General features: G+C 42.1%; 3 protein-coding genes and 1 pseudogene across 5 annotated transcripts; all 4 read right to left on the bottom strand.

The window, feature by feature from the left end:
* Window positions 1-1,536: 1,536 nt before the first annotated feature.
* LOC145708969 (uncharacterized) lies at window positions 1,537-3,396 on the bottom strand (annotated as a pseudogene). Its single transcript, XR_014134868.1, has 8 exons — window positions 3,297-3,396; window positions 3,002-3,234; window positions 2,733-2,960; window positions 2,402-2,654; window positions 2,279-2,316; window positions 1,963-2,244; window positions 1,820-1,862; window positions 1,537-1,769 (listed from the first exon to the last, which is right to left on the bottom strand). The product of XR_014134868.1 is annotated as an uncharacterized LOC145708969 (transcript).
* Window positions 3,397-4,781: 1,385 nt separating this feature from the next.
* Window positions 4,782-5,221, bottom strand: LOC145708968 (small nuclear ribonucleoprotein Sm D2-like). Its single transcript, XM_081786661.1, has 3 exons — window positions 5,048-5,221; window positions 4,926-5,007; window positions 4,782-4,882 (listed from the first exon to the last, which is right to left on the bottom strand). Exons 1-3 carry the CDS (start codon window positions 5,219-5,221, stop codon window positions 4,782-4,784), a joined length of 357 nt encoding a protein of 118 aa, XP_081642787.1.
* A 44-nt stretch (window positions 5,222-5,265) lies between these two features.
* LOC145706564 (uncharacterized) lies at window positions 5,266-7,561 on the bottom strand. 2 transcript variants are annotated; one of them, XM_081783983.1, is made up of 8 exons: window positions 7,383-7,561; window positions 7,036-7,208; window positions 6,737-6,993; window positions 6,544-6,694; window positions 6,301-6,498; window positions 6,023-6,258; window positions 5,695-5,948; window positions 5,266-5,651 (listed from the first exon to the last, which is right to left on the bottom strand). In XM_081783983.1, exons 1-8 carry the CDS (start codon window positions 7,548-7,550, stop codon window positions 5,430-5,432), a joined length of 1,659 nt encoding a protein of 552 aa, XP_081640109.1. In that variant the 5' UTR covers window positions 7,551-7,561; the 3' UTR covers window positions 5,266-5,429. The 2 variants fall into 2 exon arrangements, with proteins under 2 accessions (XP_081640109.1, XP_081640110.1); XM_081783984.1 differs by having other exon boundaries at window positions 6,301-6,488; window positions 6,549-6,694.
* Window positions 7,562-7,581: 20 nt separating this feature from the next.
* LOC145706563 (phosphatidylinositol 4-phosphate 5-kinase type-1 alpha-like) lies at window positions 7,582-10,261 on the bottom strand. Its single transcript, XM_081783982.1, has 8 exons — window positions 9,694-10,261; window positions 9,365-9,653; window positions 9,208-9,320; window positions 8,980-9,165; window positions 8,693-8,843; window positions 8,461-8,644; window positions 8,257-8,416; window positions 7,582-8,212 (listed from the first exon to the last, which is right to left on the bottom strand). Exons 1-8 carry the CDS (start codon window positions 10,247-10,249, stop codon window positions 8,166-8,168), a joined length of 1,686 nt encoding a protein of 561 aa, XP_081640108.1. The 5' UTR covers window positions 10,250-10,261; the 3' UTR covers window positions 7,582-8,165.
* Window positions 10,262-10,264: the final 3 nt, after the last annotated feature.

Here is a 10,264-nt window from a genome sequence, read left to right as displayed (position 1 = left end):
TGTCGAAATATAGTCCGCAGTGCAGACCTGTTTTATTCACATCAGTTCCAGCCAACTGGCCCTCGCGGTCTTCGCGAACATCAGTGATTTGCCAAATGAAGGAAGAACTTCGCGCGTTTCAACTCATACTCAATACTACCAATTGTAAAAAGTTTGAAACACTTTGCCACAGAGCAACAGTAACCAAACAAAGCCTGCGACAATTCTCCGCATTCTGTAGATGAACGGCGTGTTCATAGGGAGCAGCCTTGTCGTGCGCACCAACCGGTCAGTAGCGATTATTCCAACGAAAAATATCGATATCGTTTGAAAGGCTTTCGTGCGTTTTCCCACGTTTTCTATATTTTGTATTGATATGGAGAACACCAGCCTACATCGATGCTAGTAATTGCTTTGCAAAACGTAACGCCTAAACTCCAACTTTTGAACGTTCTAGGAATGAGTGAAAAAGCTCCGGTAATAACAATTTTTTCTCAATTTTCACCCATTCCTAAACAACATCGCAATGATAAAGAGCGAGTCGGCCACAGCCAAATTCTTCAAAAATAATATCACGTGACTTTCGTTGCGAATTGGATCTGCTTTTAACCGCTTCCGAGAAAGTTCTTTTCACGATTTCTTTATCCAACTGAATGCTCGTCTATTCAAGTGCAATCGTATCCTGCCTGTTATGCCGAAGAGAAAATCCAGAATAGACAGGTTGATAATAATTCCAATCACAAGGAGTGTGATTTCTTGCTCAAGTTCTTTCTTAGTAATCAGCAAGTGAAGATTCAAAGATAAAACTTTTCCTGTGACAATCATAAAACGAAAACTTTTCGGATTCTCTAAATTAAAAAGTATAAAAAGAGAGTTTGGATATTGATAATGATCGCAAACTCAATTCTATTAATGATATATTATGTCGGCTATGTGCCCAAGGGACACAAACCATACTTTGAGAATAATTTTCGACATAAAAAGTACTCGATTATCTTCTATTTTCTGGTAAATACCTGTCTCCATTTTAACCTCTCAAGTCTCAGACGACAGAAAAGATAAGTGTGAAAGAATTCTTTGAGTGTGAAACGTCTCTAGATGGCGTAAAAGACCAGCAAATTGCCCTTTTCCCAATAACTGCGCTCATTCACAGAAAGGCTTTTAAACTGTCGATTACATTATTCTATCTCTAAAGCTGCAGCGAACCACTAGAGCAAAATATTTTAAGGCGCGCGATTCACGATCAGTAAACACAGAATATGAGCACACATTGCCTCTAAACCTGCACTTGTCACTTGCTTAATCTGCGACACAGCATAGATAGAGGCGGCTCTAATTCAAATGTAAACCTGATAATGGTGGCTGAGCAAAGAAAGACCGGTGGAAGAAATCAGCAGGATATATTAGCTCGCTTTGAATTATGCTGAGTCTTTTCAAGGGTAAAGCGGAGTCCGTTTTAATTAGTTTAAAACTGTATCGATAATATGTGCTGGCTATTGAGAACACTGCCAATACCAGACGTCGGAAAGTAAAAATGAATTTATTAATTGGCAGATATCGAATAATTTTAGCTCGGTTCTTTGGACGGGCTGATTATCAAAGTAACTGATAAGATCGAGTATAATCTACTAGACGAAAACTTCACGGCCCGTTCCTTCAAAGGAAAGGGGTTCTATGCGAAGTATCATCCCAATTTGCAGTCCGTTGGAGCCAGTATGCGTGATTGCCGCTTGATAATCATCCTGATTTAAAATGTTGTCGATGGCGAAAAGCTCCGCGTCGAGAGTTGTCTGAAGAACACGTTCACTCCAATAAGTTGCTTTTATTCCTTTCTACTCACCGACATACTACGCAGAGGATCTCGAATTTGAAACGGGCGGCGCCTTTATTTTTAGGGTCCTATCGTATATCACAAAGAAAAGTTGTTTACGGCTGAGCCCGAAGAATTTGACTCTTAGCTTTTTTTTATTAGAAAGGACCGGCCTGAGTCGCATTGCAGGGCGTCCCACTCTATCGAAAATAACAATAGATATCCAAACGCGTGCATCCCATCCGATTCAAATGTTTGGTTCGCCACTATTTTGTGATTTCAGGAATTCTGCTTTCTGTGCGAAAAATCGGAAAAGTGTCAGAACCAGACCTGGATTTCAAGACCACAACTACGTTGAGAGTGTCATAATATTTTCTTGGTGTAACTTCCCATTTCCCGCAACTGCTCTGGACTGATTCTGCCGCTTTCAATAAGAAATGGAAAAGTTGATTGAACTAGTTTTGCATCTGATGAAATCCATTTCTTTGCCCTTGAACGGGGGTGGTAGAATAATTGAGTGCAAGTGTCTGTTTAGGCTCGCAAATGTCCAAAACGTCTAGACTGCTTCTAGTACTTTACATAAGATATAAAATAATTCATAAACGCAAGAGCCTGTGTAGTCACGTGGTTGGCAGGTCGGACAGCTGTCTGGAGGTCGGGCCGAGGCAATTATCTGGTAGCGATATGCTTGGTTTAGGTACACTTGGACGGTTGTCGAATAGCGACTGCCGAGTACCGATTCTTCAACTTGAAGCAGCTCTTTGCCAGACATTTGATAGAAACGAATCTGATCAAGAACATCGTCAATAGCTATTCAATGGAATCTTTCGTTGTCCCCGAATCGAGTTTTTAAAGTGTTTGATTCCTTTTTGAAAGAATGTCGTCGGAAGTTTTCTCTTGTTCTAAGAGCCATTTTTCAGTCATCTACGTAGGGTTTTGAAACTTTCAAAAGAAGAATAAAAATTAGTCTCTTTTTCAAATTTTCCTGAAAAACGAACCACTCAGAGGGAACAAGAAGAGTAGACGATCTGAGCAATTGAACCATCGCCTGTTTTGAAAGCTTATCAGTTCCAGAAGAAGACATCATATCTTGACAAAAGTCGGCAATAACTCCGTCGACACATTTAATGGCAAGATCATCGAGGCCGTTTTTTGCGGAGAACTCAAGCCACTAAGTTCTTGATAGAACTAATTTAACGACATTTATATCACCTTGAGAGCATCGTTCAAATCTGCATCTTCAATGAGGTCCAGTATTAACCTGTCGCAAAGTGATTTGATTGAAGTAATATCGAGTTTGACGGCAAGTGTCTTTTCAGAGGCTGTATCAATACTTTTTTCGTGACGATTAAATTCTCTTTCTTTTTCAAGAATATTTTCTAGCCTGATCCCAATAGTCCGGGAGCACTGCTGCGATTCAACGTGAGCCCTCCTCCGTACATGTACTTGAGCAGATTAGGGAATTCTTCGCAAATTCTGTTATTTTCTAAATTCGAAAGGGATTCACCTTTTGCCGCGTCATGTGAAGACACCTCCATGTCTATGTCGATTTTGCCACGTTTATTGAGAGGACGTTCGATAAGCTGTAAGTTGTTTTCGATTTGCATATCAACATATATGATGGATTATGAATCGAAAACATGGCATGTTACGAAATGTTGAGCTTTGCGAGGCAAGAACAATCCTTGAAAAATAATCAGAACTGAAAGGAGTAAAATTAACCGTAAAATTACCGGTGTGCATCGAACGTCTGTGAGCCTGAATTCAAGCTCGAAAATCAGATAGGAATGAAAATTTCCTGCGGGAAATTTATTAAGCGTTTAAAGCTTGATCCTATTCTGATGGTGACATCTGCAAAAATACTCGAGTTGCAAAAGAGGACAACGACTCGCCCAGATTAGCAAGAGCGGATGTCGTAGCGTTCGATGCGTCGTTCTTCAAAAGGTTTTCGTTTTCATTTTTCTTGTCCCACTTTGTCCTGCTTCTCCCGTCCGTCACGAAGGAGTCCTGAGGAATAGTCCTAAGCGACTGATCCAGCGAAGTTTTCGGAGTCACTTCTCTCTTTTAGAAAGCGGAAGATAATACATTTATAGCACCTGAACGGACCGAAGAAGCTTCTGACTGCGACGACATCAAAACAGAGTCTGACTTTTCATCGTCTATTTCCGAGTAAATTGTCGGCGTCTGAATCGGCGTGGACTTCTCCCTGCTACTCATTTTTTCCTTTTTCGATGAAGCTCTTCAAAAACATTCTTTATAAAAACTCTCGATTTTCGTTTTCGTTAATTTCAGAACATTTCCCGCTGAGTTTCCTTCCCAGATAAATTCTTGCTAGTCGCTCGCTGAGCGTCATAAAACAAGAATTATTGAAAAAATTTTAGCTTGAGTATCGTTTGCTCAAATTTGATTTTGTCTTTCTGGATCAAGCATCTACTTAGTAGCCTCAAGCGCCATTCATAAAGCACTTTTGGGCACGAAGCCCAGAACAAAAATAAATCGGCGAGAGGAGGAACTGGCTGCACCTCCTTCATAATAGACATTTAACGGCAAATACAGAAAAACCCGCATCACAAATGTTTTCATGTTTATTTAGTTCGTTTTCCTAAATTTCCAATAAAACCAATCATAAAAAGACGACAATGGTAATCTCTGTCCTCACTTTATCTGTGCTTTTATGTTCACTTTTTTAATAAAAAAATGTTTTAATTAGTCAACACACTATATAGATTGCCCAAGGAATTGATAAGCATCTGCAATAATATAATCTATACTTATTCAACGATAAGTTAGCCTGAATTCCTGCATAAGTAACACTAGATTGTACAAATTTGACTATAAAAGATTGTTCATTCTCAAAATTTCATTCTCTTTAATCATTTTCGGCTCTACCAACCCCGCGTTGGAACGTTTATTCTTTAACGCAAAACTCAGGATAAATGTTGAGAAAGCAGACTGTAATAACCAGGAGTATTTTCTTTGCTAGAGAGCGAGTTTACTTGGCAGCTTCGAGCGGATTTTTCAAGACGATGATGACCGAGTCTCCGCGAAGGAACATCTTTGAAATGAATCGGTCTCGATTGACAGGTTGCCCGCCTGAAAGAGAATCAACAATAAGAATGGCGGAAGCGATAGTAACCTTTTCCCTTGGACGTCTTTGGTCGCTCGACCCACATCTCCTTCACATTTTCGAGCACCATGTTGCAGTGACGGTCAAAAGCCTGGGAGAAAGGTTGAAAAAAGAAACGAAAAAATTTTTACCTTGACTCGGCCCATGAGTTTGCGGTTGTTGCGGCAGTTTATTAGGACTTGAGTATTGTTGCGTACGGATTCCGTGAGAACAGAAAGAGGCCCGGTTTGGAATTCGTGCTTCTCCCGCTCCTCAAGCTCCTCTGGAGTGAGCTCGGCCTTCGGCTTGTTCATCAGTGACGCCATTTCGCCACGGTCAAAATTACTAAAAGCAGCGAATGAACACTTGCTACGGAATATCTCGGAATTTTATTTTTGATTTTTTCGAAGGAAAGAAGAAAGAGCAATAAATGAAATAAATGGCAGTAGGGAAAGAGTTTATCTGAACGAAGAATAGAAAAAGATTCACTGGGAGACAAATAGGAGAAGCTAGCGTCGTCAAAAAAAGGAGAAGCTAGAAATCTTCGAATGTGTTTGTGCGGCGAGAGAGACGTCTCCTCGCAGTCAGGGAAGCGAGGATGTTCGCCGCGCGGAATATGTTCAGAACTTGTTCGGTGTCTTTCGCCAGCTGTGTGGCTACTTGGTGCAGATCCTGCGAGTTCTCGGCCTGCAGATTGATCCCTAGCCGAGCCAGCCAGTCGAGATCCTCCGGAGTGACCGTTGCCACTCTCGAGCCCTAGAATTACTCATTTTCGCCTTGTTTCCAAGTTAGAACTGACCTTGGACGCAGCATCGACTGCGCTGTGTAGGACCGCAGAAACTGCGTCGGGGTTGAGTCGATTATTTTCTTGTCGTTTTCTCTCGGCTTCTTCTTTGGCGCGCTCTTCGGCGATTTTCGCATTTTTCTCACGCTGTCTTTTGACATAGTCAGAGAGCGACAGTTTTTTCTTCCCATCGTTGTCTTGTGCCTCGGCAGCAGATATAGAATTGCTTTTATCGACAGGAGGTGCGACGGGCTTCTCCGAGGATTCGCCTAAGAGTACAATAGTAACTATAACCAGATATAGGAATAGCAGGAGTGCGTGTTTTATATAGACAAGTGCTCACTGTCTTGACTACTTGTTTCGTCGCCTTGTGACTGTGTTTCCATAAGTGATCCATTTTTATCGCTATTTGCAGAGTTATTGAGGCCCTCTAGAGTGGACAAGTCGATGTTACGTTTGCGCAGCTCTTGCTTGACAATATCCTCCACGAGCGGGACATTTTTCGTCGCCTCGAAGTGCTGCTTGCACCACTGTTTTCTGTAGTGCGCACCATGCGATTCAGTCCTCGTCGAGAAAGTCCTAAAATCAGCTAAAAACACGCCTTTATGGCAAGAGACTAACTCAGGTCTAACAACAGTTTTCGAGTTATTGCCATTTCGCCAGGCTAAAATATTATCACTTTGCGGTGTGTTTTTGCCAAATTCACCAACACTCGTAAATAAGCTGAAGTCAAGCGTCTTCCGCTTTCTCGAGCGATTTCCTCTGACGGGAATCTCGATGAACCTCGACATTATTATCGGCTCCTCGTCTTCCAATCCGCTGATAATCAAGTTTTATGACAAATAAAGAAATATTGGTTTTCACCTATCAGCGGATTCCGTCTCGGGTTCTTCAGTTTCAGGAATGGGCTCTGGCTGCACAGGAGTCTCGACCTCTGCGGTCTTTGTCGCACGGGCTGGACGTCTGCCTGGACGTCTACCAGGTTTTTTCCTAGTTGTCGGTATGCTCTCGACATCTGAAGAAAACAATTAGCAAAAAGTCTGGAATTTTGTTGTACCTTTGACAGTTTTGCGAGTGGGAAGTTCTTTTGGCTCTTTGCTCTTGCCAGCTCCTTTGGGGGGCCTCCCGCGACGACCTCGGCCTCTCCCAGCTTTTAGGGTCTCGTCTTCTTCGTCTGTTATTTCGTTTTCCTCGTCTTCGACGTCGGAGGTGCCCTTTAATTCATTTTCCGGGCGTTCCTTTCGCCGCCGTTTAGTTTCATCCTTTTTGAGCTTGTCGAAGAGTTTCTCGTATTCCATGGCTTTACGATCCTCCCTATTGAAAGTAACACTCGCTGCACGTGTAGAAAGTAAATACCTCGAGAATCTGCGCTCCGATCCTTCTGTTTCCTCGTCTTCTTCGGACGACTCTGACGACTCGGATGCCGGATGTCTCCTTCGTCTTTTCTCCTTTTTCTCTTCCTGCCTAGCGGCTTCCCGGCGTTGAATCGCTTGCGCACGCTCCAAGTCCAAGTCTGTACGCGGTTGACACTTAAAAACTTTAAATTCGCATCGTGTTAGTCACGCCTGCCCATGGTGACACATAATAGCAAATACTCATGCCAAATAACCTGCTGATGATCAGAGAGATGTTCAATCAAAATCAAGACGTGCTTCAGGCACATTTTTACTTTCTGTTCAATAAAGCACAGATAAAAGTCTTACCTCGTTGCAGAAAAAGTCGAGGTTTTTCTTCTCGATTTCTTTAACCTTTTTTTGGTCGAGCCCGTAGCACTCCGCATGTAGCCACACATTGCAGTTGTCGCAGCAAATCATCAACCGAGTCGTATGTGTAAAACCGCATATACAGTGCGTTCTTTCGTCGTCGGCCATTCTTAATCAGGCGTTCTTGTCGTTGTTATTGTCAAAAATGAAGATATAAGCAGTAGTTTTACTTTGAAACAATCATTTCTGTTTATCTAACATGACACTGGAATATAAGACAGTCAAATCGTAAGGCGAAGTCTTGCTGAAGATTATAAGTAATAAAACGAACAGCTCATTCATTTGGTACAAAAGAAAATGCGATTCTTGAACGAAAGAAAAATAAAGATTCACTCTTCCCTGGGCTAAACTTACATTTACGTTGTTCAACAGCGGTTATCTATACACTTTGAATAAGAGAAGTCTGGGCTCCGCAATCTGTGTAGAAAAGCCGAGTCAAGGTCTTGAAAGAGCTCTCATAAAAAGTCCCGTACTTTTTTTGCGGATTTTCATAAAAGTTCTTTCGGGATCCTGGCTAAGGTTGCCGAGCACAGGGAGAAGTAGACTGCGATTAATCTGATCCGAAGATATTTTATTGGAAATAGTTGACAAATAAGGAATATGGAAATTCTGAATAAAAAGCGCGAACATTTATTAGTAAAAATAATTACATAGGAAGTGGAAGCAGGAAGAAAAGAAAATGGAATATAGGAGGTATTGCTGTAAATATATGAAGGCGTAGTTTCAATGCGTCGTTGCGGAAATCTGGTCGGTTGATTTGTGAACTTGCTCTAAAAAGCATGCTTGCACAAGAAAGTTCGCTTACTAAAAATACCAGAATCGGTGGACATCTCGTGCGAGCAGTGGAGAACTTTGACTGTAGGCGGCTCCTCGACTTTTTCCGCAATAGTTACTTCGACATCTTTGGCATCGAGATCAGCGGAGTCGCCGGATCCGTCAGGAGTGATGACAGCGTCGTCTCTTTTTATAGGTATCTAAAAGCAAAGTTTCTAATTGAAAAGAAATAAGGTAGAATCACGTTTGTGCCCTTGAATGTTCTTCGTCTATCAATAGAGTTGATATTTTCATTCAGCTCGGCAGTCAGTTTGGCTTGTATATCCCCGAGATTCCCGTCCATGGCCACTTCGGCATCGTGCTCGGCGATAGTCTTGGGCGGAAACTTGGCGCGTTGCTTCAGTTTCTGCTTGTCCTTTTCATTCAGCCTTTATTCAGACAACGCGTTAAAAATATGACCCCAGCCAGTGCATTACCTGCGAAGTGATTCAGTCATGGGCAAGTTTCTGAATACAGTGCCGAACAAAAAACTCTCAAAGCGTTTTTTATAGAATCCAGGGCGATGAACCGATACTGTCTTGCCATCGTAGATAATAGCTTTCCAAGCATGCTCCAACTTCTTCATGGCTAGATACAAGTAAGAACAAAGAGGGTACATACGAAGGGGGGTTCTCTTTTTATTTTTTATCTTGGTTATGGGATTAACAGTAAAAAATAGTAGAAATATTTATTTAGAAAGAGAGGCGGAAGGGTTTTTTCTTACTTTTATAACACTGGAGAATATCGATGATTCCCAGATAGATCTTCAATTTGTCCCCGTTGCTATTAGTAGCCGGGATGCCGCCCCAGGGATCTGCTGCGATTTGGAATCGTTCTGGACGGGTTGACTTCGCAAGAATATTTTGAAGAGTCGTTGGATTTAAAGAAATATGTTTTGAGCGGTCTCGGGCTGAACGTTCAGTTAAGTTTCGAAACATTCGTTCAAAATTACGTTTTTTAGAACCACGAAGTGTCACAGTTGATCCTTCTGAATCAATTGATTGTTTTTCTTCCTTATCGCGTGATTCAGCTTCAAGCGTTTCATTGTGAATTCCGAGTAGGAGGCTAATGTTGAAAAAGATTAAAAATGACTCCAAATCAAATAATACCTGTAATCCATGATTTTAAACGAGTGCAACAGCCTGGTGTCAGCTTGAATTGTATGCTTCAGGGCTTCGTAATATTCAAATTCTAGCTTGATTCCGTCAGGGAGGAAATCCACAAAATCAAGATCCTTGAAAGTGGGTGATTTTTTCTCGCGTTCGGACTTGCTCGCTTTCCTTTTGAAAGTTGAGCCCTTCAGATCATACTTCTGGTGCATCTTCACACGCCGAGGCAATAAGTTGTTCATAACGCAGACTCTTATGTTGTGTCCTCCAATGTTAATATTGAAAAGGCCTTGATAAAAGTTTGAGATAAGAAGCACGAACAAAGTTACCGTAGAATTTTGGCAGGAGCGTTTTGGGATTCTGATGGACGGCCATAAAATAGGCTGGAAGTAGTTTTGTGAGGAAGCTCGCCTCTTTTTGCTGAACCGTTTTGACAATAAACTCATCATCGTGCGTTATCCAGAAGCAGCTTCCAGAAGCGCCAGGATTGCCGATCGGGATGAGGCTTCGAGCGCCTATCGAATGCAAAAAGTCTTCAGTGGAAATATTGAATATATCGCGAAAGTATCGAAAGGCGAGTGGAGCGTAGGACTTGAAACGGAAGTCATCGAATGTATGATGCGGGGTCAGGGTAGTTCCGGCCTTTGGAAATGCGATAGTTTCGATCACTTCGAAGTCCTGGAGTAGAACATCACGGTCGACAGTATGGGAGCCAACTGAGTGCGTGATTCCCAACTGGAGAGCGCCAGAGATATGATCTTGCGGTGCTTTTTTGTAAAAAACTGCGCCGCTTTCGTCTTCTTTTCGATGGCGACCTACTCGTTTTGACTTCCTTACCGAGGCTGTGCGTTTAAAACTATCATCGTGTTCCGTTTTGTCGCTCATTTTGAGTCATAGCTT

This window comes from Oikopleura dioica, chromosome XSR (genome assembly GCF_907165135.1).
Source record: "Oikopleura dioica chromosome XSR, OKI2018_I68_1.0, whole genome shotgun sequence".
In the NCBI taxonomy this organism is placed as follows: domain Eukaryota; kingdom Metazoa; phylum Chordata; class Appendicularia; order Copelata; family Oikopleuridae; genus Oikopleura; species Oikopleura dioica.
The sequence above is the reverse complement of the archived record's forward strand: the minus strand, read 5'-3'. Positions and strand labels throughout refer to the sequence as shown.